General features: G+C 38.4%; 1 protein-coding gene across 3 annotated transcripts in view; it reads right to left on the reverse strand.

Moving 5' to 3' along the window:
* The window catches only part of SLC25A12 (solute carrier family 25 member 12), a 180,412-nt gene that overhangs the window by 81,888 nt on the left and 70,884 nt on the right, over positions 1-27,640 (reverse strand). Inside the window, exons 1-2 of one of the 3 annotated variants that reach the window (XM_012781935.2) lie at positions 18,263-18,397; positions 17,267-17,320 (exon numbers count right to left, since the gene is read on the reverse strand). In XM_012781935.2, coding sequence (XP_012637389.1) covers positions 17,267-17,320; positions 18,263-18,274 — 66 coding nt within the window. In that variant the 5' untranslated portion in view covers positions 18,275-18,397. Of the gene's footprint in view, positions 1-17,266; positions 17,321-18,127; positions 18,207-18,262; positions 18,398-27,640 lie in introns of those variants that run through there. The other 2 variants (XM_012781937.3, XM_012781934.2) reach the window with 2 other exon arrangements.

Here is a 27,640-nt window from a genome sequence, read left to right on the forward strand (position 1 = left end):
AACATCATATATAAAGAACCAGGCTGGGTGCAGTGTGAGCCACCTGTAATTCTAGCACTCTGGGTGGCCGAGACAGGAGGATCCCTTGAGACAAGGAGTTTGAGACCAGCCTGAGCAAGAGCGAGACCCTGTCTCTACAAAAACTATAAAAATTAGCTGGGCTTGGTGGCACGCACCTGTATGTCCCAGCTACTTGGGAGGCTAAGGCAGGAGGATCACTTGAGCCTAGGAATTCCAGGTTGCAGTAAGCTATGATGGTGCCACTGCATTCCACCCTGGGCAACAGAGACCTTGTCTCAAAACAACAAAAACAAAAACAAAAGTAACAACAAAATCATAAAAGGGCTCACATCCTTTAACAAGGAATCCTGGGCCTGACTCCTATGAAAAATTAAGAAGAAAAACTAAGCACAAAATACAAAATATGAAAATAAGAGGGAGGAGAACATCAAAACATTTCAGAGTCAGTATTAACAAAATTTGGCAACTAATTGTCCATTCCTTTTTGTCACAGAGATGTATATTCTCTAAAACCTGAATTTGATCTCCAAGACTACTACCACTAAATAGAACATGAACACACACACACACACACACACACAGTAAAAGTATAATGCATGTATGAAATCACCAAGATTTCACAATGTTCTTGACTTTACAACTATCAGGAAATAGAGCAGCTTTAGCACAAACGACCAAGGACGCAGCAGCCAACAAGAAAAACAAATAAATGCTTTAGTTGACATGTTCTGAAACAGGCTTTGCCAGTATCTGGAGTTATAAATGATGCCAGAGAACCACTTACCCTGAGGTATTTTGCCAGTGTTTTCTTCAGCTCTCCTAGTCTATTTTAACTTGATTTTAACTGAAAGATAGATTGTTTAGCTCAGAGGAAAAAAACTAAGTCTTCTCATCCACATGGAGTCAGTACTTAACTTCTACAGGAGACAGTTAAGTAATTAATTCATTAAATTAGAGACAATTACTTGGCAATTTCAGTAAGCCTGTTGCCTGAACAAAGAGAACCAAAGAGGGAATTTAAAACTGACACCAGAATCTACCCACAGTCAGTCAAAATGCTAAAATACTTTAGGTATTATGCTAATAAAGATTAATAAAGAAAAGCTACTACCATGTTTGCCCGAAAATAAGACAGGGTCTTATATTTATTTTTCCTCAAGAAGATACCCTAGGGCTTATTTTCAGGGATGTGTTATTTTTTTTAAGTACGGTACAACAATCTACATTTATTCAAATATAGTTAGTGGTCTTCTTCTGGATCATCATAATAACTCTCCAAACCCCGAATTCCATCCTGAACTTCTTGCGAATCTATTTCCTTTAGAACCACTGGCCACAATCTCTCATGTCAAGCAATAGAGCTCTCATGGGGCAGAGAAGGGCTGCTCGTCTTTACCGCTGGGCAACGAAATGCATGGGTTGTGCAGATACACTGCATAGCCACGCCCATCACTAGGTCTTATTTTCAGGGTAGGGCTTATATTGCACAAATGCTTAGAAATCCTGGAGCGCTTATTTTATGGGTAGGTCTTATCTTTGGGGAAACACGGCACCTCAAAAATTAGTGATATATTTAAAATACTTTTAAAATAAAAATGACCCACTTAAGCAACTTATTTTTAATGCTTCTTTGAACTGACTGAACAATAATTTTTTAAACAGATCTTTTTTTAAAAGTAAATATGGCCTAGGGTAACATATAAGGCTAGAAATAAGAAAATGTTTAGTGTTTAGTGACCTTATTGAGGCCTCCTTTTTCTGCTAATCAAAATGACTTGAGTATTTACACTAAAAATGATAAAAAGCAGTTTAAAACAAAGTGTTGAGTCTCTCAGATTAACACACTAAAGATTTAATATATCAAGTAATTTGGTAGTTTAATAATATCATTTCCATTTTGTTCCTATCTTTTCAAAGGATGAATTAAAATGACTTTAAATGAAATTAACCAAATATTATCTTCATACTACAAACAACTTTAGAGTTAATCATTTGCCATTTTAAAGATGTCTCTTAAGCAGTTGTAAATCCCTCTTGGGCAAAAAGTCAAGGACACATGAAAGACATTGAGACCAAGTAGCTGAGAGTATCTGAACAAAAATAGGTGGTCTAATAGTAAGTTGATTCTACCAATTCCTGTCAATTACTGCTTCTCTCCCTCATTCTTTAGTGTGTAACATAATTTGGCATGTTCTACCAAGATCACAAAACCATCATGTTAAGGACAGGCAGAAGTACAAAAAGAAACAATGTCAGATGACTCCTGGAACGGGAAAGAAGGATCAACACAAGAAAGTCTAAAAATAGAATTTAAGAAGACTGACAGGTTTACCACTAACTGGAATATGAGTGCTGAATAACAGAATGAGAAATGTACTATGGGAAGCAAAAAGGAATCATTCATTCTAAGGACAGGTGGGATGGGGCTGGGGGGAGGAGGGAGAAAGTAATATTTGGAATTGGCCTTGAAAGTTAAATTCAATTTCAATTGCAAGTAGAGAGAAAGGGTATTTCAAGCTAAAAAAACAAAAAAAAAAAACCACAAAAACCAAAAACCCTATGTGAACAAACAAAAATAATAAAAACACTTTTTTTTCTTTTTTGGGGGGAGGGATTACTTGGAGAAGGAATAAATAAAGAGAAAGTATACAGAGATATGTAGTAGAAGGGGAAGCTGAAAAGGCAGGTTGAGACCTGACAGTGGAAGACTTTAAATGCTAAACTGAATAGTTTGAACTTTATTCTGTAAGCCATGGGACACCACTACTTTCTTGATTAAACTTTTTCTAAACCCAACTCAAGTGTCTGAAATGTAAAAGTACACATAGCTTTGACATTTGCAAAAACATTTAAATTTACATTGAGTTAGAATCTGAGGGTATTTTGTCAAAAGAAAAAAAAAAATAAATTTACATTGAGTATAGTTCACATGTGCTTGAAAGAGCTTAGGCATTCTGAAGCTTGAGAAATAAAATAAATCTGGTGAGAGATTAGGATCCTCACACATTTATTGTCTATAAAAGATGGCAGTGTTTCATATATAGATATATGACATAACTGCACTAAACTAACTCTAGCTCCATATGAGATTATGCCATCTAAAAATATTTTGCTTACCAAGCTAACAGATTAACATATCAAGGCCTCAACTGACAGAAGTAAATTGGATAGTAGTAACTCCGGTGCAATTTACCAAACTTAACCTTAAATGACTTTTAGAATGTGTGCAATCTACATTACTCTATTAACTATATTATATTAACTACACATTTCAAAGAGCTCTCACAAAACCCTAAATTTCCACTAAGAAAAAAAAAAGATTAACTTAAAATTCAATGATTTGAATAAGTAAAAAAAAAAAAAAACAAATAGACTAAGTCTACGATCCCCAACCATGGAAAAATTGTCTTCCATGAAACTTAGGAACCAGGGGGCTGTACAGCAGCAGGTGAGCAGTGGGCAAGCAAGTGAAGCTTCATCTGTATTTATAGCCGCTCCCCATTGCTCGCATCACTGCCTAAGCTCCCTGTCTCCTCTCTCCCCCAGCCCACTCCCCTCCATGGAAAAATTGTCTTCCATGAAACAAGTCCCTGGTGGCAAAAAGGTTTGGGACCACTGGTCTAAATGACACAAATTACTTGTTTAAATGGTTTAAGTTCAGAAACAGATGCTTTATATTCTAAAGATACTTATAAACATGTTCATAAAAGTTCATAAACAGATGTTTTATATTCTAAAAGATATTCCAGAGACTATAAAGGAAAATTCTGTTGTGTTATGACTAGAAAATGGGTTACCTGGGGGGGGGGGACGCGTGGGGGGGGGTGATACAGGGTCTCCCTCTGTCACCAGGCTAGAGTGCAATGGTATTATCATAACTCACTGCAACCTCAAACTCCTAGGCTCAAGAGATCCTCCTGCCTCAGCCTCCCGAGTAGCTGGGACTACAGCCCGTAACACCATGCTCAGCTAATTTTTTTATTTTTTGAGATGGCATCTCATTCTTGCTCAGGCTGGTCTCAAGCAATTCTCCCACCTCTGCCTCCAAAGTGCTAGGATTACAGGCATGAGCCACTGCACCCAGCCTGAAAACTGGTTACTTTTTTAAAATTATGCAATGTCAAGATCAAGGATTTTTTTTTAAGTATGCACACCAAAACTAAGGCAATATATCCAGAAACACTACTTTTTAAGCCAAAATCTGCTGATATCAAATCTTTCAGGTTATTCTGCATTCATTTTAAAACTGTGCTGGGCACTTGGCCTCATACTAGGGATACAAAGATCAGTGAGACACAGCTCCTGTTGTCAAGTAGCTCAGAAAACTTGGGTTCTAAGCCTGTTTAGTTTAACTCATTGAAAATTTTTGGGCAAAATGCACAGCTTTTCTGATCCTCTTCTCTAACAAAGGGTTACAGAAAAACAGTTGTCCTGTTGTGAGGCAAAAATGTGATCTTGAACACCGAAGTACTTGGAAATTATAAAACATATGCATATTGAAATGGTTACTGTAAATTGCTTAGAAACAGAAAAGCACAGGATCCTAGTTTCCCTCCTTGCTTGTTGAATTTTTCTGCTTTTGCCTAAGCATGAAGGACTTATTGTTCTAACTCTCCATCTCTCTCCAAACCGAGGCTTCCTGGGGGTTAGCTTCTAGGATTGCTGGGCTTGCCACGGGATCAGTCCTGACTGGTCTAGGCAGCCTCATCTCTGCTTATCAAACATGTGGCTGTAATATGAGTCAAAACAAACTGTTCCTCCATGACTTTGCTCCAACTGAGATGAACTGACATTTTCAGATGTTAATATCCTTCAATTTCAGTAACTCAGATGACAATGTCACAAAGTTCAGCAACTATATAGGTATCACACAGAGCATTTCCCATATAGAAAAGTGAATTATGTGAACAATGGAAGAGGCCGATATGTACCAAGTCAAGAGCTCAGCATATGAAGTTAATCCCCTTGCTGTCCTTCACTGTTACTTCTAACGGAAGCCAAATTTAGTCAGGAATGCATGCCCTTTTTCACTACACAAGCGCTCTGCATAGGGAGCAAAGACCACAGCAGATCTGACATGCAAACCCTGTTACAACAATTCAATGCATAATTCACCTTATTTCCACTATGTTGCCTCGATTAGAATGAGAATATTCTATCATAAATAATGCTTTAATGCTAAAAAGAAAATTGTTAAATATATATGGCCACATTGACTTTTTAATTTTAATAACTTTATTAAGTCATATAAATTTTTTAAAACAGGGATTTTAATTGGTAATGTAAAATTTTTCTGATATGACTAAAACCAACTACAGGTGCATTAGGGAAAAGCAGTTTTATACAACTAACTTTAATTAGTACTTTCAGCTGCATATTTTGCATATACTGGAAACAAAACCTCTTACTGATTTTGCTAAGAAAATTCTTCAGAATCCTGCCTTCTCATTCAGATTTCTTCCATGAAGTGCTGCATGCTTATTTTTCTTTTTGCTTTAATGTATTTTTACTGTCTATTACAGCAAGTTCTACTGTCAGCTACTGAACAACACAATTCCTAACAGAGCAGGGAGGCACAAGAACCTTATTAATCACTGAAATCAACTGAAGCCACCATAGTAAACCACGTCTACCAAAACAATTTTCCCCTCAAAATGGCCAAAAGCCTTGGAAATAAGATAATGAACCCAGAGAACCCAATAAATGGAAATATAATGCTTCCCAAGGCACATTAAGTTGAATTAATTTGCATTGTTCTTTAAATAAATACTTCAATCTCTCGGTCTAAGTAACCATGGGAACATACAAGGAGCATATATACGTACAAGCCTGGGCAAATCATGTCTCTCTGACAATCAAGGTGCAACTCCTAGGGGGATAGAACACTTTAATGTTGATAAGTCTTGATTAAACACCAAGATTTTTTGCCATAGAGAAATAAGGACCTTTACCCCGGTAGGGAGCAAAAAGTATTAAAGTTCTATGAGACATATCAACCAAATTCAACGTGCGAACCTGGCTTGGATACTGTTTTTAATAAAGCTACTTTAAAAATTATGAAACAATTAGGGAAACTGAATAGAAATTGATGATATTAGGGAATCTTTTTAGGCGTGACAATGGTATTATGGTTTGGTTGGTTTCAGAGTCCTTATCTTGTAGAGATATATACTGAGTCATTTATGGATGCAGCCATATAATGTCTGGGAACTGCTTCAAAATAAGCCAGTGTGACTGTGATATAGATGAAGGAAGATTAGCCATGATACCTGGTGAAGCTGAGTGACAAGTATATTCTTTCTCTAAATTTGTATATGTTTGAAATATTCCATAATAAAATGCTTTTTCAAAAGGCTACAGAAAATAAGGAAATGATTCAGCATGTACTAGCATACTTATATCTCCAAACAATATAAAGTAAAAAAGGCAAGCTGCATTACATGAAGCAAGGCTCTTCCATTTACTGCATAACCTTAAGCAAGTTAATCTTTCTGTGGCTCAGTTTCTTCATCTGCAAAATGGGAACCTACCTAATAGAGTTGTCCTGAGGATTAAATAAGATGATTTGTATAAAACACTTAAAATAGTGTCTGATATATACCAGTGAGTCAGTAAGCATTAGTTTTTATCTATGCTGTTAAACCACAAAACCCTGTATTTTCTAAGTAAATGCATGGGAAATGATCAGAAAGAAACAAAACCAAGAACAGTGGTTACCTCTTAGGTGTTAAAGAAATATTGGGATTTGTGGTAGAGTTCAGAAAGGATTTTAAAGCCTTATACCACAGAATGTTCTAATTTTTTTTAAATGCATTCAGGTATGAATATGTAACTTAAGTGACTTTAGGCTGTAAGTCCTTTAAGAACAGTGATGCCTTATTTATCCTCATACCTCTAGCACCTACGACAACATCTGGCTTTTAGTGGGACAATCAATAGCAATCTGTGTTGAACAGAAGTGCTCAAAATAATGAGCGATGGGATGGATAGGGGAATGGACAAGAAAGAAGTTGAGAAAAGGAAGACCACCATTGGGGGGTGACTAGAAAGAAGACTAGAGGTATCTGAAGGAAGAATAAGGTGAGGCTACATTTCCTCTTCAAAAGTCTTAATTTTGGTTATTTATTGTCATTTCACTTAAAGTATTTTTGCAGATAGTAAAAGAGCAGAGCTAGAAAGAGAATCTATCAAATTCAGCAGTGTTGACTTGAAGACATAGAATCTCTTGCCATCTGTCTCCCATCTCCAGGCTCCCAGGTTTTCCAATCCCTTATATGATGTACATATATGTTTCTTATTTTTAATCTGCCCAGCTTTCCCTCCCCCTTCTTTTGGTAACTGGATGCTAATTTTCCTTTCCGGTATATCCCTTCCCACACCCAGGTTACACAGGTTATTCAAGTAGGGCTGACTCAACTCAGTTCCAGAAATGAGCATTTGAACCAGATCAGGCCAATGAAAGAACTGCATTCCTTTGGTACAGTTGTGTTTTTTGGGGGGAGTCAATAATTCCTAGACCTAACCTAGAAAGGGAGAAAAAGGTACCTTCTTTCTGCTGAAAGTGGTCAACTGGTAGGATTTTAAGCTGGGGCTACTTCACATGGCAGAGAATGTCTGAGAACAAAGCCAGTACAAAGGAAACCAAAACTAACAGATGTGAAGTTCCTGATCCCTGATGTTATCGGTTAAGTTCCTGATCCAGTCATGGCTAGAGACAGTACATTCTGGTCCCAAGTAAGTTTAACTGAATTTCTGTCACTTAAGACTGAAATAGTCGTAACTAACACATCTTCAAAAAGGGTTTCTTCCAGGTCTAGAAGCCCAATGCTGGCCAAAGCAAGGGTTTCAGTGGAAGATGCTTTCAGAAATTTCCATGGTACTGAGAGCTGGATAGAACAAGGAGGTAGTGGTTTTTAAAAAGCAGAAAAGAAAAAGTTACACACACAAAAAAGTAAATTATACAACTATCTTTCAGTTCTGTGTCTTGGTATTTTAGAGCCTATAATTGGACTATTATCCCTTTTCTGGTGCAGACTGAGTGACTGAGGGTTCAGAAAGAAACTGCAAATATCTTACCTGCTCTGTCAGGTATCCCAGCCTTAGACTATGGCCATACCTTATCTCAGAACCTTACAAACTTGAGAGATATTACTTCTTATGTTGATATTTTTAAATATGGGGATTTGTGAAGATCTTCAGATGCATGTCTCAAGAATGTAATTAGCTGATTACATTTATATAATCACAAACACGTTAACATTTTAGTCACTTTATTAGGTCCAGCATAGTTATCTGGGGAAGATCCTATGGTCTATGGGGGCAGCAGGGTGAGGGGGGAGTCCTCATCTCAACTTAGAAGAGAAGGAAGGGGAGGCCGGGCGCAGTGGCTCACGCCTGTAATCCTAGCACTCTGAGAGAGGGAGGCGGGAGGATCACTCCAGGTCAGGAATTTGAAACCAGCCTGAGTAAGAGTGAGACCCCATCTCTACTAGAAACAGAAAGAAATTAATTAACCAATTAAAAATATATAGAAAAATTAGCCAGGCATGGTGGCACATGCCTGTAGTCCCAGTTACTTGGGAGGCTGTGGCAGAAGGATCACTTGAGCCCAAGAGTTTGAGGTTGCCGTGAGCTAGGCTGATGCCATGGCACTCACTCTAGCCCCGGCAACAGAGTGAGACTCTGTCTCAAAAAAAAAAAAAAGAGAAGGAAGGGGACAAGGAACTAAGCTTTATTTGGTTCTCTGTGCATCACATGTAGTTTACGTGTTACTTCATTTAATCTTTATAAGGTCGCTATGTGCTAGGTGTTGTTATACCTTCTTAACTGAGAAACAGGCTCCAAAAGTAATGTAAACACCTGAGGTCAAAAGGTGCCAAATGAGGATTCAAATCCAGGCTAGACTACAATGCCCATATAGGCTCCAGCTGCACTCTGCTGCCTCCTGGATGAAAAGAAGTTTTATACAGCTCAAGATGTTTTAAGAACTCTACAGACAGGAGGAAATTAAACTGGAAGCATCACAGTCTACTAAAAGCAGTCATCCATGAGTAAGCATAGAAATGTAAAAGAAACAGTTTACATATCAATATGATCCATTTAAGCTATAAATTCAACCATTCCACTTCCAAGGTGAAAGACAGACCATCAGTGGTTTTCACACTGCAGTCAGAAAAAACTCCTTGCTCTCCTCCAAGGCCCACACACAAGGCCCTGCTTGCTGTGGGTCCTGCCGCTCATCTCTTAATGGCCACCCATTCCCACACTTACCAGTGCTCCAGGCACACTGGCCTCCTTTCTGCTTGTTTTAACATCGAAGCCTTTGTATGTGAGCCCTCAGTTTGGGATTGTCTCTACCACCTCATTCTTACTCACCTTCTAGTTCTCGAATCTTTTTTTTTTTTTTTTTGAGACAGAGTCTCACTTTGTTGCCCAGGCTAGAGCGAGTGCCCTGGCGTCAGCCTAGCTCACAGCAACCTCAAACTCCTGGGTTCAAACAATCCTGCTGCCTCAGCCTCCCGAGTAGCTGAGACTACAGGCATGTGCCACCATCCCTGGCTAATTTTTTCTATATATATTAGTTGGCCAATTGATTTCTTTCTATTTATAGGAGAGACGGGTCTCGCTCTTGCTCAGGCTGGTTTTGAACTCCTGACCTCGAGCAATCCGCCCGCCTCGGCCTCCCAGAGTGCTAGGATTATAGGCGTGAGCCACCACGTCCAGACTAGTTCTCAACTCTTAATATCACCTCCTTGGGGCCCTTACTGACCTATATCTTGAAAAATGATTAAAAAAAAAATGATGGTCATTTTCATCATTCTGTTTTATTCTTTCATTAAACTGTCATAATCTGTAGTAATCTTTTTTCTTTTTTTAATTTTTGGGCTTTTTTATTGTCTGTCTCATTCCTAGAATGTGAAGTCCTACCTTCACTGAACTCTTCTGTCTTGTCCTTACCCTCACTGAATTCCTCTATGTTAACTCTAAAAAGGTAGAGCAGAGCCTAGATCAGTGCTCAGCCTGGCACTGTTAGGCCAGGAAACTAATAATAGGCAATTTAAAATGTACTCATTGGTAGAAGAACATAATACGGCATTTAGTAACATTAATTTTCTTACTTTTTCAATTATTTTTCAATCTTTCTGATTGATTCCAGGACAAAGTCTCACTATGGTGCTAGTCTGCCCTTAATGCTAACACTTTTTTTTTTTAATGAAAACTCTGTATAGTTTATGGTAAATACCTTCTAAACTAAAGATAAAGGTTATCATCTTCAAGTCCCATATTCTAAAGAACTGGTGAAAATCCTTAATCAGCATGGCTAATAAAACTATAGATGCTCTTCTGTGTGTCCTATATTGGGTTTATTCAACCCAGTTTATACTGGGAAGTCCTCTTTTAGCTTCAGGTTCTGAATTGCTAAATTCTTCGTTTTTAAATTATTCACCTGCTCAGAGCTTAATACATAAACTTTGAGACTTTATTTTTATTTTCCTCTTTATTCTTCTCCCAACCAAGTTAACAACCTACCAAGTTTCCCCAAAAATAAAACAGGGTCTTATATTTATTTTTCCTCAAGAAGACACCCTAGGGCTTATTTTCAGGGGATGTTATTTTCCCCTCAAAGCCTTGCAGCACGCACAGGATGGCCGGGACCTGACAGGAGGAGCCGACCTTGTTGGTGGGGCTGCCCGCATCTTTCTTGTCACCTCTGGGATAGTAGGTGTCACGATGGGGCAGATGACAAGGGCTGCTCGTCTTCTTTACCGTTCTGTGACAAAATACATGGGTTGTGTAGATATGCTGCATAGCCACGCCCATCACTAGATCTTATTTTCAGAGTAGGGCTTATATTGCACAAATGCTTAGAAATCCTGCTAGAGCTTATTTTATGGGTAGGTCTTATTTTCAGGGAAATACAATAGTATGTATCCTTTCATACTTTTCTCAATGCTCATTAAATCACAAACATATATGTATAAACACACATATAACATAAATGATGTGATTTTGTTTTACAAACCAGAATCATACACTTCTTTGCATCTTTCTTTTCTTAATTCCTCTAAATCAGTGGATATTGGCCTAACTCATTTTTTTTAGCATCTGCATATTGTTTCATGGTACAGTTATTCCATAATTTTTCTACCCCTCCCCTTTGATAGCATTTTTTTTTTTTAGGAAGAAATGACTACTGCGATTAACAACCTTGTACAAATAAATAGTTTTATGAGTATTTTTATTTCCTGGGATAAATATCCTAAAAGTATGACTGTTTGTTCAGATGGAATTTTCTTTTGACTTTAAAGCATTACCAGATTGCTTTCCAAAGCGTCTTTGTTTCCACAAATACAGTATGACAGCAGTCTTTTTCTCCACATTTGGCCTCAGTAGATGTTATCAGCCTTTAAAACTTGATAATCTTATTGTAACTCTATTATTTTAATACACATCCCATACTTTTGAAAACCCAGCCCTAATGCATATTCTAAGAAAGAAGGATCTCCTGCTAAAAGCCCTGTTTCATTCCCTTCTCAGCCCAGCCTACTGCCAAAAATAAGTAAATAACTACATACTATGCAAACAAATGTTTATTGAATAAAAAGACATTCCTTTCATTTAAAAATGTATTAACAAAAAGTCCCTAAGGAAAAATTACTCTTCGTTTTACATTAGCAGTATCTTTTTCTACTTATTCTCTAATGTAAAATGAACAAGACAGAAAAAAAATGCATTTTCATAATTTTGTATGGGATATGATCTTCATTGTTACATTGGTGATAATGAAAAAAAGAACAAGATCAAAATAATATTTGACATCTACTTTTCAGTAAATTTTGGGTCTGGCATATATAGTTGTACAGTCTCAACATATGTTGCTTTTATCATACAATACACCAACAAATGGACAATAGAAAAATCTATCAACTAAAAAAATTTTAAAGAGATATTAAAAAATCATTCACTTAAAAGTTTTTAATAAATCTACTTTGCCACCAAGCACAGACAAGATTAACTTTTCATTTTGAAATTTATGAGACTTACAACAAATAGCCTATGACATTCCTGTTGTCCCCACCTCACCTCCCTCTTCATTGCTTCTACTGTCTCCTTTTGCTACTGTATACTTCTCATGTAGCTAAATTGGGTCAATGATAGTGTGTGGGTGAGAGAGGTTAAAAGAAGAAAGGAATAAATCAAGAAATGACAGTTGTAAGGGCAGCAAGAGTAAAATCTTAGCTTGACAACTGGTTGTAAAATTATAGCACAGTCTAACACACAAGAATTCATTTCTTGTGCTTCAATTTTGTGCACTGGGGGTGGGGGAAGGGAAAAAACAAAATCTTAGTGAATATAGTTGGGTGTTTTTTGTTTTTTTAACAAATGAAAAACATAGCTCATTCTCAATTTGAGAAGCAAGGAAGAACAGAGAAAAAAATGAACCAATTTCTCCATACTCAAAATAATAGTGCTTTACTCTTACAAAGTCCTCTCATGAACTCTCACATGAATTCTCAAATAACTGCACTAAACATAGATATATCTGTACTTTCAAATAGGAATATTTCATTGTTTTACAAAACAAATGGCATTTAAGTCATATTGACTATTTGTGAATTTAAAAAGCTAATGCCACAGATCTATATTTTATAAAGAAGAGCTTTCAACTATATTCCAAAATTTAAAATTAAATCTTCTTTCTGAAGTCTTTAAATAGCTCAAATGATCCTAAATTCAAAGGACGCCCAAATCCTCCCCAAACCAAATCATACAAGTAACAGAATAATCTATCTATATAATAACCTTTGACTATACCTTTTTTGTGAAACTCCTACTTTAAATTCCCCATTGTCTTTTGTTCACCTCTTCCTTCCCACTTCAGTTGTAGATATGACTTATAAATCAGTCCCTCATCTTCTGTTTTCCTTTATATTTAATCCCCTCAACCACAAGATTCATCTCCCACCTATACAAATTTATATCCATCCAAACCTGACTTTCACTTAATGGAACACATTTGTTTAGCAGCCAAACTAAACCCCTCACCCCCAAATTCCCAAAATAGATGCCATATTAACTAACATCTATCCTAAAAATGCCAGGTTCACGTCTTCATTTACTTCCATATTTAATACCAAATTCAATAGATTATTCCCTTATAAAGTCCCTGGTATTGACCTTCCTTTCCATTTTCCCAGCCATTAGCCCCTCCAGGTCATTATCTCCCACAAGTACTATTTCAGTCCTCTTAGCTGATCACCTAATCTACTTCCAATCTCTTCATATTTTATCCAACATATACAAAGAGCTGCCAGAATTCACCACTTCAATTTGCCCACTCAGAAATCCACAGTGGCTGCCTACTGCTTCAAATCCAAACTCCTTAGCCAACCATTCTAGATAGTTACAGTATAAAGGCACTTTTTATTTCATCCTGTAAGTAACCAGATTTTTTTTCTTTAACTTAACAAAACACAGCTGCCATTAGCCACTGACATATTTCTGTCTTTCAAAAATCACTCTGTTTTGAGATCCTACAAGCTTGGATCCTACAAGTTTGTAAGGCAAGCGTCCTCAAACTATGCCCCCCGGGCCACATGCCACCTGCCTAGGACATTTATCTGGCCCACCAGGTGTTTTTGCCACCACTGCTGGTCCTGCTTAGCAGCCAACTCATCATAGTGCGCACTCTCCAATGGTCTGAGGGACAGTGAACCAGCCCCCTGTTTAAAAAGTTTGAGAACTCCTGGTGTAAGGGTTAAGATTTTGGGTTCTGGAGTTTAATTTGAATCCACTCTACCACTTTCGAACTAAGTGACATTAACCGAATCATTCAACCTCATCTATATAACAGGGATACCACACCTACCTCATACGGTTATGAAAATTAATATAATATCCATAAAGCACTAGGCCAATGTCCAGTACACTCTAAACAATCAATGCATTTTAGCTATTGTCATTATTATTACATGGCCACTATGATCTAGGAAGCCAAACTGATTGCTCTACCACAGACTATGCATTTGCTGTCACTATTTTTGACTTCCTCACCACAGATCATTAGATATGGAATGGGCCTCAGGATGGAGCTAGTCCAATCACGTGCCCATCATCATTCAAGTCTTGGCTCACTTCTCTATTTGGATTATTCAACTTAGTCTATTACTGAACTAAATACAAGTGCAAGGCACACTGCAAACAGTCCTTAGTAAATACATGTTGGGTATATACGTTAAATGCTAAAGAAATACATAGTTAGCATTTTTTCTATTATATCTAAAATACCAATAAACCATATGCATCTATCATAAAGCTGTTTGCAAACAGTACACTATAGCAGCTTTAAGTAGCTATCGTTTGAAGTATTCAGGCCAAGAATAAAAATCTGTTACTTGGTACCTGTGCCCAAATTGATCCAAACAGCTAGTGGCTTTATGTCATTCTGAAGGTAAGTATGTTTTATTTCCTTCTTATCTATCAATAGCACCTGGGTCAATGCTTTATACTCAGTGCTAAATAAGCAGTTATGAATTCCAAAAATTTTCAGTATAAAAATAAAATAATGGTATCATCAAAATAATGTATAGGTCAGGCGCAGTGGCTCACGCCTGTAATCCTAGCACTCTGGGAGGCTGAGGCAGGTGGATTGCTCGAGGTCAGGAGTTCGAAACCAGCCTGAGCAAGAGCGAGACCCTATCTCTACTATAAAATAGAAAGAAATTAATTGGCCAACTAATATATGTAGAAAAAATTAGCCAGGCATGGTGGCGCATGCCTATAGTCCCAGCTACTTGGGAGGCTGAGGCACCAGGATCGCTTGAGCCCAGGAGTTTGAGGTTGCTGTGAGCTAGGCTGACGCCACGGCACTCACTCTAGCTCGGGCAACAAAGCGAGACTCTGTCTCAAAAATAAATAAATAATGTATAAAAAGATAATGATGATATGAAACATTAAATGAAAAGCTAAGATTTAAAAGTTGTCAAAGAACAAACACAGTCCTGACCTCTTTCCTTGTACCTCCACCCCCACCATTCCACCCTCACCATCCAAATAAAACCAAAAAACAAATCCATACAGAATCACAGGGATTTTTTTCCCATGGAATTTTTTTTTTTTATTTTTTTTTAGACAGAGTCTTACTTTGTTGCCCAGGCTAGAGTGAGTGCCCTGGTGTCAGCCTAGCTCACAGCAACCTCAATCTCCTGGGCTCAAGCAATCCTGCTGCCTCACCCTCCCGAGTAGCTGGGACTACAGGCATGCACCACCATGCCTGGCTAATTTTTTCTACATATATTAGTTGGCCAATTAATTTATTTTCTATTTATAGTAGAGCTGGGGTCTTGCTCTTGCTTAGGCTGGTTTCGAACTCCTGACCTCAAGCAATCCACCCACCTCGGCCTCCCAGAGTGCTAGGATTACAGGTGTGAGCCACCGCACCCGGTCTCATATGGAATTTTTAAAGCTGGAAAGACCTCAATCCCCATTCCCTTATGTCCCATAGAGTCCCACATGAGAAGATGAAACCCAGGAAGGATAGATGATTATCCCAAGGGTACAATAGCCAGATAGATACATGGCTAGGAATTGAAGCCAGGACTCCTGATACCTAGGTCAGTGCTCTTTTCATCTCAGCATTTCAACTGATTTCTTCCATGCCTACTTAGTCCCAAAAGTAAAATTAACTATATCACATGAACTCCTCACAAAACAATTCACTATAATCATATGGTGTTATTCATATTGACATATTTTTGACTATTCTCAAGAATACTTGTGAGGCATGTACTCACCAGCAAACTACTTTCACTGATCAACACCTAAGTGCACATATAGGAATAACATTCATTGGGGCGACGGGCAGATAGGAGAGGGGAGGAGGGGATGGCTATATACATACATAATGAGTGTGATGCGCACCATCTGGGGGATGGACACACTTGAAGCTCTGACTGGGGAGGGGGCAAGGCAACATATGTAGCCTAAACATTTGTACCCCCATAATATGCTGAAATTAAAAAAAAACTTAAATGAGGGAACACTCAAGGAATCCTAAAGGAAGATGAAGTGGACTGTGAAAATCTCAAATATAATTATATACTTAGAAAAAAAAAAGAATACTTGTGAGTAATAAAGGTTCAAGGCCATAAATGGAGCATTTCTGTTACAATTATTCTGTTCTGGAAAAGATTCTTCCTTTATCAGATTCTATAAAATTTAAGATTCCTATTTTCACAAACTACACATATCTATGAAGCCTCCTTCCCAACAATAGCTTGAGCAAACCACATGTCTCAGATAAAAATGTCATCTATTCCAGGCTCATCCGCATATGCTAGAACCTGTTCCTAATATAGAATCATAGACTTTTGGAATTGGAAGGAACTTTGGAGATCACCTCTCATTTTACAGAGGAAAATAATACTCAGCAGGGACCTGCCCAAGGTCAAAGTATGTTCTTAAGAACCTAGGTCCAGAAAAGAAAGTTCTCAAAAGATTTCAGAGAAAAACACAATACTTAGTGAAACACCTTAGCTTGTCTCCCTTTACATCTACTTCTTAAGTACAACTTCCTACATAGGGAACTTTTGAAATTTAAGACAAGAAAGCAAAACAAAAAACTAAGCCAACATTTTTCCCCTTAAGTCTACAGGCAAGTCACTGATTCTAAAAGCTTAGCAGAAGTTAAGGTGGATCATTGCAAGAATCTTAGTGGGAAACAATTTGTAACAAAACCCCCAAAGGCCTACAGATACAATTTAAATAAGTAGAGGGAAGAAGATACACACAGATTAAGAATAGCTGTAATATTCTTACCTCTGTAACAAATTACATGGAGGATTGCTCATAAGTAGGAAAACTTTAAAAATACGCAACTTTCAAAGAAAAAAGAATTTTGGCCACCGTACTTATCAATTAATTATCCAAGAATACCAATACATTTTGAAATTTTATCTTCATGTCAGTGCTTAAAGTTGAACGTTCTTTTTAGTCTTCCTTTATACATCTTAAGTTACATAATGAAAAAAACAGCAATTTGAGGAAAACCTTTTACCAATCCTTAATAAAAAGAAAACTTTTAATCAAACCTTAATAAAGGAATTATAAGTTATATCGATTGTCCAGTCATGTTTGTAAGAATGCACGAAAATAGAACATTCCTCAAAGTTAAGGCCTGAAAAAGATGAAAGACTTATACCTTTTTGTTTTTTCAATAAAAAACACACTACATAAGCCAATTTACCTGTAGAAATATGTTTCTTAACTCCTGAGGATCACCTCGCTTGGTTGTCTGCACCTGTTTAAAAAAAAAAAAAAAGCCAGTTAATGCTTCACTAGAGACCACACAATCTCTTTAGAGTAAGACTAACAATCAATGCTCTTATCTTTTATAAGGGCATTTAGCTAAAAACAAACAAAAAGCCCTAATCGCTGATAACAACTGTCAAATTGGAGGTCTGTGACTAGGGGGTGGAAAAACAGGTGTGAATAGCCCAAACTATGGTCAATCTACTGAACAGTGCTTCTTCTGGAATGGAAACAGGTGAGGAGGACCAATCTTTTACTCCACACCTGCTAGCAACACAGTAGCAACCACCCACCTTCAAATGAAGAGGCCCCAGCAAGAGTGGAGCAACAGGAAAGTTAAAATACCCAAATTAATCACTTGGCCTAGCAGCCTTTCTTCCCGATGGAAAGCAATTCTAAGCATGGAATTATCTCCGCGTCCCTCTCCTTATCCAACCTAAAATATGAGAGCTGTCACAAATGCAAACACTTTCGACATCCTTGCAACCTGCAACGCAAATACCAGCCATTGCCCCTAACCCTATTGAGGCCCCAAATTACTACATATTCATCCCATCCCCCACCGCGATTCACTGATGCCCTAGGTACCCCCGGCTTCTCTTGCCACTTCCTCCCACACCCTTTCCGAAGCCTTCCAACTCCGAACTCGCAATCCCAGGCACCTAAGGCGGGGCACTACTCCTCCTTCACCTACCCGTGGTCCTCACAAGCCCCTCCAACTCACAATCCCTCCTCCCTCCCCTCCCCCAGCCGGGCATCCTCTTCCTCCGGTCCAAGCCCCACACAGCTCTCCCACCCGCTAGCTGGAGCCCCAGGACGCGCCATCCAAGAACTAGGCAAAGAAGAAAACGGGAAGAGGTGGAGGGGCTGCAGGCAGGGCCCTCGGAATGTCTCTTATGCAATAAAAGCAGCAGCAGAGAGTTGGAGTCACCTTGACCGCCATGCTGTGCTCGGAAGCCGGGGACGAGCGAGTGAGCGAGCAGGGCCGAGCTGTCAGGGCGCGCGCGCGCCGCCTCCCCGGCCGCGCCCGCCCTCCCGCTCGCCGGCGCCGCGCGCGTCCCTATGCAAATGAGCTCGGGCGCGCCGCGTGGGGAGCGGGCCCCGCGCCCCGGCGGGGAGGGAGCTGGCCCGGGCCCGCCGGCCGCGAGGAGCGGGCGCCGCGCCGCCCACGGCGGAGACTGCGGTGCGAGCCGCGGGACTCCGGCGCGCCGCGTGGTTGCCACCGCGGAGTGGCCGCCAGCAAAGCCCCGGGTTTCCTAAGGCCTCTCAGTGGGTGTGGCTTTGGGTACGCACCAGCCAAAGCCGTTTTCCCTGAGGCTTAAAGGAACCCCTGGGGGCCAATATTGAGCAAAATTTCGAAGAATCAAAAAGCACGGCCCATTAATAACAGCAATGAATTGATGACAACTAAATGGCAAGTACCGGCAAAGAAAGACTGGGAACCGCTCAGACTGGGAACCACTGGGGAAAACCTACGGAAACATTAACTTGAGAAATATGCCCCTGAATTGGCACGGGACGAATACGCTTAAAAATGTTTGTTCTGTGTACTATTATAAAGGTTTGTTAGTAGACTCGTTCCACTTTCCTAATCACCCACATCCTTTGTGCAATGAGGTAGGGTACGAATACATACGGAAAAACTGCCATTTGTCCTCGATAGGGCCGGCAGTGAATCCTAGCCCTTCCCCCTACGTGAACAGAAAGTAATTCTCCATTCGATTTCTAGCCCTGCCTAAGAAGTAGTATAGCTCTACCTTGAACCAAAAGTATGTCTCTAACACTGAGTCTTGCCATCATGACTGCATTAGACCACATGTTAATTCACTCGGGCACTTACTGGGCATCCGTTATATGCCACAGTCCTACTTGTAAAGAATACAAAGACAAATAACATGCAGTCCCTACCCTCTAGACGATTACAGATGGTCAATGTTTCCTACAAACCCTAACCACGTTTACTTTTTTGTTTTTAAACCAAGCATGCTCCTTATAAGAAAAAAAAGTCCAACAACTCCAAGGTTTATCTTGATCTCACTTAGCTTTCTAATCCCTCTCCACCTTCTTTTACATTTCCAATGTTGAATCTTTCATGGGGCTTCCCATTTCTCCAGTCTTACTAAACATATTTCTGTTAAGTATCCAAGTTAATAGAAACGAGGAAAGAGGAATGGCAAATGGAAATTGTGGTTAAGAAGCACTACATTGTTAGTATTCCCAAGATGAGTTTTTCTGCTACAGTTGCTTTAACTGTCTAACACTGTTATATCTCTTTCTTCAGTCTGTTCAAGGTGTTCTAAATAATGTAATATTTTGTCTAGCACCTTATGTCCCTGATACTCTGCTATTTCTTATAGTATGAAGTTTCTGTAAGTAGGAATCCCAACATGTTTATTTTATGTTACTTTACAAGGGTAGGATGTCTATTTAGTAGCCCCAAGTCCCTCAGTTTGATTAAAAGTATTTAAGGGAAAGGAAGACATTTATTTAAAATGAAGGGAGTATTTTCTATAGAAACACATTGTTGTTGACTAAATCCCTATTGTTGGAGTGAAAATTTAGGGTTGAACTGGCTACTTCTAAGGAGGAAGACAACATTACATTTAAACAGAGCCTATCAAAATAATGTTTAGGTGCCAGGCCACAATGGAAATTTTTGTGATTAAAAAATAGCTCTGAACAAGTTCAAGGGCTTCACTGGTGCCAATCTGGTTGCAATAGAAATGATACAATAATTTTAAATTAAATAAGATTGCCATATGAAGAAGATAGAAGAGCTCAGCTACCCTAAATGTCAATTTTGCTAGATTTTTCATTTATCCGAACATAATAATCAATAATAAAATGTATTGTAATACAAGCCCTGAGGTAAGTGCCCTAATGTTTTTAAAGTATGTACACTAGGGCTGGGCATGGTGGTTTGCACCTGTAATCCCATCTCCTTGGGAGCCTGACATGAGAGGATCCCATGAGGCCAGGAGTTTGAGGCCAGCCTGGGTAGTATAGTGAGACTCTGGTTCTACAAAAAATAAAAAAATAGCCAGTTTTGTGGTGCACACCTGTAGTCCTAGCTACTTGGGAGGATGAAGCAGGAGGATTGCTTCACTTGAGCCCAGGGGTTAGAGGCTGCAGTGAGCTATGATTGCACCACTGCACTCCAGCCTGTGTGACAGAGTGAGACCTTGTCTCTTTTTTTAAAAAAGTATGTATTGATGTATTATAGGAAATGTACTAAGTATATCCAAGAATACAAAAACATATATGCTAGAGTTCCTGCCCTGAAAAACTTTACAATCTATCATTCTGTTGTAATAATTGGCTAATAGTTTAATAGTATTAGCAGAAGTTTTAGCACATTAAAACTTATTTTTGCCTTAATTGTAGATGATTAGGGTGGATGGAAAACTTAGCTAATGAAATATCAAAAGAAAATCTGTCAAATAAAATTTACAATATATTTGGGAAAAAGTGGTGAAAACAATTCAAAACTTTCTACATTTTTATTACACATCAATATAGTAATTTAAAACTCTTTTTTAAAGTCATGAATGATATTCGTAAAGAAAAATTTTAAATTTTAAAACTCTAGAACAACTTTAAGTTGAAAACTTGATAATTAAGACAGTGTAGGAAGAATGACATTTCAGAAAGCAAAATTGGAAGTGAAAAGCTAAAAGACTAGTTACAATTGTATTGTATTTTCATTGTTGACCCTAAAAAACAGATGTCATTAATAAATACACACTGTTTAGAGTTGCTTTCATGAAAGATTCAATATGTGGCTTGACTGAGCTGAAATTTAAATCTGCTGTGAAGTTGTTGCCCATTAAAGTAATGTATTACCCCCAGATGCAAAACCAAAATGTGAGTTTGCTAGACAAACCCACAGGAACAATCTCCAATTCTTAAGCAACTTGCATTAGAATAATTTGAAACCACCCTGATACTTTGTGGGTGAAAGTTAGAATTAACCTAATGCCTAGTGCCCTCATAAGCTAAAATCTAATTATTAAAGTGGAGCATTTTCCAATGATCCTATTCTGCCACAATCTGTGGTCATTTTTCCATTTTAATAGCATACCATTTCTGTGTATCTTCTAACTTCCTCTTATTGTTTTACTGACATAAATACATTTTTGTTTCTGTTTACAAATCCCACACAGATACTATGAATGTCATCTTGTAAGAAGCAAACTGAGGCCGGACGCCATGTCTCATACCTGTAATCCTAGCACTGTGGGAGGCCAAGGCGGGAGGATCTCTCAAGGTCAGGAATTCAAAACCACCCTGAGCAAGAGCAAGACCCCATTTCTACTAAAAATAGATAGAAATTAATTGGCCTACTAAAAATATATAGGAAAAATTAGCCAGGCATGGTGGTGCATGCCTGTAGTCCCAGCTACTCGGGAGGTTGAGGCAGGGGATCGCTTGAGCCCAGGAGTTTGAGGTTGCTGTGAGCTAGGCTGATGCCATGGCACTCTAGCCTCGGCAACAGAGTGAGACTCCGTCTCAAAAGAAAAAAACATTGAGGTGGGGTACAACCAATTCATAGACCATTAGAATATCACTGACTAATTAAACCAGCGGTAAAGCTCTTCCTAAGTTAAAGGTATATACACCATCACTATGATGAGGAATAAGCTGAATTTATTTTATATCCCCCATCAAGTAGAAGCTTGCTTAAAATAATTGAAATTAATAGCATGATCTCACCGTAACACACACACACACACAAAGGCTATTTGAACATCTGGATTTTTTTAAGCGTATATTGGCCTTGGCATATTCCTAGAATTAAAAAAGGGTTCTTTATATTTTACTGAAACATTGTAAAACATAAATTTTATAAGTTGCACTTTTAACTCCTTCCTTGCTAAGGGTCTATATGGAGAAGTGGCAAGGGTGGGCTGGGGAGAAATATGAAGTCTTAGGTATCCAACTTTGAGCAAATTAAATTCTACTTGGTAGGCTGACTTGGAAAGCAATAAATCAGAAATTATTATTTCAACCCAAGCCACTTATAGTTAGACACGAGATAAATGACACACTTTAGAGCCTTCTATACCACATAAGTATTATATGCCCCATATGAACATTTACTCATATTGAAATGAATTCTCATTTTGGTGGAGGAGAGAGGGGTATCAAATACTCCTGCAATTATGTCTTTTCCTAAACTGTCTTCCTTGCAGTCGGACTCTAAGTTCTGTAAATTATGCAATCGAGATGACAGTAATTTTATTTTTGGATAACAGCCTTCTTTATTCCCTTGGGGAAGCAATAACAGCCAGTTTTCTTTTCAATGGATCTTGAAGGAATTCATGGAATGGGCTGCCCTACACATATAACTGTGAGTGCCCTATCACTAATCATGTACAAGCTGGTATTTAGTAGAAAACCATATGATCAGATGGAAGATTGAACTAGATGAACTTTAATCCTTCTTCAGACACTCTAATTTCATGATTTGGAATGAGCCAAATTTTAGTTAACAAACATTTATTGAGTGCCTTGTGTTTGTACAAAACTCACTGTTACAGTTACAGACAATATAAGAGAAATAAATAGCAGTATTCCTAAAGTATGGAGTTCTGTAGCAACTACTACTATTCATTTTTTAATGAAGAAAGTGAAAAGAATGATGCTAAAACCTTTGTCATATGCCAAAGGCCAAAGCAGTTTTAGGTAATGATGGGGCAAAAGACTCTTTAGGTTGGCCGAGCTTCGTGGCTCATGCCTGTAATCCTAGCATGCTGGGAGGCCAAAGTGGGAGGATTGCTTGAGTTTGGGAGTTTGAGACCAGCCTGAGCAAGAGTAAGACTCCCATCTCTACAGAAAAAAAATATATAAAAATTAGGCAGGCATGGTAGTGTGTTTCTGTAGTCCTACCTACTGGGGAGTCTGAGGCAAGAGGATTGTTTGAGCACAGGAATCTGAGGTTGCAGTAAGCTATGATGATACCACTGCACTCTACCCAGGGCAACAGAGCAAGATCCTGCCTAAAAAAAAAAAAAAAAAAAGACTCTTGGTTTGTCACATATTCTCATTCCAATCAAAAATATATAACTCGGAAAACAAACATCCTGCCACCCATCCCTCCACCACCCATCCCTACCCTACCCCTGGAGATTTATTTGGATGCTTTTTGTTTCCCTTCCATTTAGAAGTTGGTGGGGAAGAATGCTTTGGACCTGATCCAAAGTAAAGAAGAAAGTGTCATTTTAAAAATTATATGGGAGAAAAGCAAATGTCCCAGAATAGCCAAAGTAAATTTGAAAAGGAACAAAGTTGGAGGACTTACACCACCTGGCTTCAAGATTTACTATAAAACTAAAGAAATCAATACAGTATATTACTGGCTGGCATAAGAATTGATAAATAGATCAGTGGAACAGAATAGAGAGCCCAGAAATAGATTCAAAATTATAATTTGATTTCTAACAAAGGTGCCAAATCAATTCAATGAGGGCAAAGAGTCTTTTCACCAAATGATGTTAGAATAACTAGGTATCAGTGTGGAGAAACAAATGAACCTCAACCCCTACTTTATACCATACACTAAAATTAATTTGAGATAAATTATAGACCTAAATACACAAGCTGAAGTTATAAGGCTTCCCCCTACCCTCAGCATTATAAACAAAGCTTTTCGTAGAAAATATAAAAGAACATCTTTGTGGCTGGGCATGGTTCCTGTATTCTCAACTAGGATGAGGTGGGAGGATCACTTGAGGCCAGGAATTTGAGGCTGTAGTACTGTTATGATTGCACCTATGAATAGCCATTGCACTCCAGCCTGGGCAACATAGTGAGACCCTGTCTCTAAAAAAACTTGTTTTTAATAATATCTTTGTGGCCAGGCACAGTGGCTCACTCCTATAATCCTAGCACTGTGGGAGGCCGAGGCAGGCAGACTGCCCCAGGTCAGGAGTTCGAAACCAGCGTGAGCAAGAGTGAGACCCCGTCTCTACTATACTATAAATAGAAAAGAAATTAATTGGCCAACTAATATATATAGAAAAAATTAGCTGGGCATGGTGGCGCATGCCTGTAGTCCCAGCCACTCGGGAGGCTGAGGCAGCAGGATTGCTTGAGCCCAGGAGATTGAGGTTGCTGTGAGCTAGGCTGATCCCAAGGCACTGACTCTAGCCTGGGCAACAAAGCAAGTGATTATAGTCTCAGTGACTTTGAAGCTAAGGCAGGAAGATCACAAGCCCAGTAGTTCAAGGCTACTGTGAGCTATGATCATGTGACTGTACTCTAGCCTGGGGTGACAGAGCAAGACCCTATCTCTAAAAAAAAAAAAAAAAAACTTGTAAAGCTCAGTAATAAATAACCTAATTTTAAAAAAATGGACAAAAGATTGGAACAGACACTTCACAAAAGACAATATAAAGTCAACAAAAACATGAGAAAGTGTACATCATTAGTCATCAGTGAAATGCAATTTAAATTACAGTGCCCCCTCCTCACTACTGCACTTGACTAGTCTTTAAAAAAAAAAAAAAAAATAGAATAAATTACAGTGAGATGATACCACTACACGCTTAAAAGAATAAGTGAAATTAAAGACTGAAAATGCCAGATGTTGTCAAGGATGTAGAGCAATCAGAACTCTCATACACCTGTAGTGGGTGTGTAAAATGGTGTAATAACTTTGGGAAAAGGTCTAACAGGCTTTTTTTTTTTTTTTTTTATTTGAGACAGAGTCTCGCTTTGTTGCCCAGGCTAAAGTAAGTGCCATGGCGTCAGCCTAGTTCACAGCAACCTCAAACTCCTGGGCTCAAGCGATCCTCCCACCTCAGCCTCCCAAGTAGCTGGGACTACAGGCATGGGCCACCATGCCCGACTAATTTTTTTTTCTATATATATTAGTAGGCCAATTAATTTCTTTCTATTTTATAGTAGAGACGGGGTCTTGCTTTTGCTCAGCCTGGTTTCAAACTCCTGACCTCGAGCATTCCGCCCTCGAGCACTCAGCCTCCCAGAGTGCTAGGATTACAGGTGTGAGCCACCACGTCTGGCCCTCTAACAGGTTCTTATAACACTAAACACACCTAACTTATGACTCAGCAATTCTACCCCTCAATATATACCCAAGAAAAGTGAATATATATGTTCGTAAAAAAACTTGTACAAGAATTTCACAGCCACTTTATTCATAAGAACCCAAAACTGGAAATAGCCCAGATGTCCATCAATTTGAGAATAGGTAAACTATAGTATATTTATGGAATGGAATACTTTTCAGAAATAAAGTGAAGCAAACTATTGATACACACCTTAATATGGATAAGTCTCAAAAGCATCTTGACAAGTCAAAGAAGCCTTACATGGAATCACATGGTACAAAAGAGCATATACTGTATTATTCCATTTATATAAAGTTGTAGAACAAGCAAAACTAATCTATAGTGGAAAAAATCAGAACCATGATTGCCAGGGGAGAGGAATTGACTGGGAAGAAGCACGAGGGAACTATCTGGATTGAAAAAAAAATAGTAGTGTATGTCTTGCTAGGGGTTTAGATAACAGGTATATGTATTCTTTCAAAACCTACTGAATGTTTACTTAAGGTTTGTACATTTCATTACAACTGTGTGTAAATTTTTCTTCAAAAGAAAAATAACTATGAGCAAATACTGAACTCTAGCTAATGATATAAAGCAGTGGTCCCCAACCTTTTTGGCACCATGGACCGTTTTCATGGAAGACAATTTTTCCACAGACTGGGGATAGGGTGGAGGGGGGATGGTTTTGGGGGTGATTCAAGTGTATTACATTTATTATGCACTTTATTTCTATTATCATTACATTGTAATATATAATGAAATAATTATACAACTCACCATAGGTTGGGGACCCCTGACATAATGTATTTAGGGGAAAGAGTACTAGTATTACAAATTTACTTTGAAATGCATCAAAGAAATAAGAACTGTTTATAGATGGATAGAGAGATGGATAGACATATGTGATATCTAACTGCAGGAGGGATACAGGAGTTCACTGAAAAATACTCTTTTAATTTTTTTAAATGATTGAAAAATTTAATAATAAGATATCAGGGAAAAATTGTGTTGGGTATTTGTGTTTCTAAAGATGACTATCCATGTATGTAATTATGTTGTTTGGCTAGCAATTGTAATGGGACTTATTTCTTAATCACTGATAGATCTGTGCATTGTTGAAGAGAAAGGAAAAGAAACTGAAACTGCTTGACAAACAATGTATGTCTTTTGTGGGCAGAGGAATCTGTGAAAATTATATTGTATTGAGAAAAAAATGTTTTCCTTAACACAGATTCAGACAATAATTATATGTCCTTAGGAGTTGTGCATGCTTGGCTACATGTGTTCATTTGGTCTAATAGTTAACCCAACGGAAAAAAAACAAAAAACAAAAACAAAACAAAACAAGAGGAAGAATGCGGAATTACATATGCATAACAAAATGATAGAAAGTTTGGAAGAAACCAGACTTGGAATCTGTAGCCTAACTTGGAACTCTCCTGCTGTAGTGTACCCAGGGTGTAATTCTAGACTGAGAAACTCAGACATTTTTGGGAAATATCCTGTAATTGGTCATTGTCCTTGGATTGCCCTGTTGAGGGAAGAAGAACTGATTATGGGATAAAACCAACCCCTTTGAGTAGGGAGTTTCCAGAAAGGGGCGAGCAGGTTTGTACTGGAGACCTGAAGAAAGGCGTCACTAAGGAAGAGAAGTCCACAAACATCAAGACAAGGAAACTAGGAACTGGGAGATGCCCAGGAAGAAACTTCTGAAGAATTACATTAGAGGAATAATGTAATATTGATCAGCACCAAACTGTACTTATCAGAAAGATAATGAGGAGTTTAAATTAGAAAGTTCTGGAGAAACAGTTTAAACAGCTAGAACTTGAAGAGAAACAGATTTTGTGGAGAGAGACAAGTCAAAGGGACAGAGTGGGTAGGATTGTGGAATGGTCAGCATTCTTTTAACCAGAAGAGGAAGGAAGCTAAGGAACATGGAAGAAACTTGACCAAAAAGAATTAAAAGGTCTCTGTCAAAGTTGTACTCTGTATATTTCATTCTCAGTTGCCCTGATAATAGGATACCACCTTAAGGTAATGACAACAAGGAAAATGACACGAAAATGAAATAAATAGGAATTAAGAGTTGGGGCATAAGAAGTCTATTAAATTCTCCATGGCATAAGGTCGTTGTACTGCAAAAGATGCCACAAGGATAAGAATACAACATATGTATAAAAAGAGTTAACTGTATACTGAATTTTTTAGGAAGCTGCTGGGTAATACTGACTTGC

This window comes from Microcebus murinus, chromosome 8, assembly GCF_040939455.1.
Source record: "Microcebus murinus isolate Inina chromosome 8, M.murinus_Inina_mat1.0, whole genome shotgun sequence".
NCBI classification, from domain to species: domain Eukaryota; kingdom Metazoa; phylum Chordata; class Mammalia; order Primates; family Cheirogaleidae; genus Microcebus; species Microcebus murinus.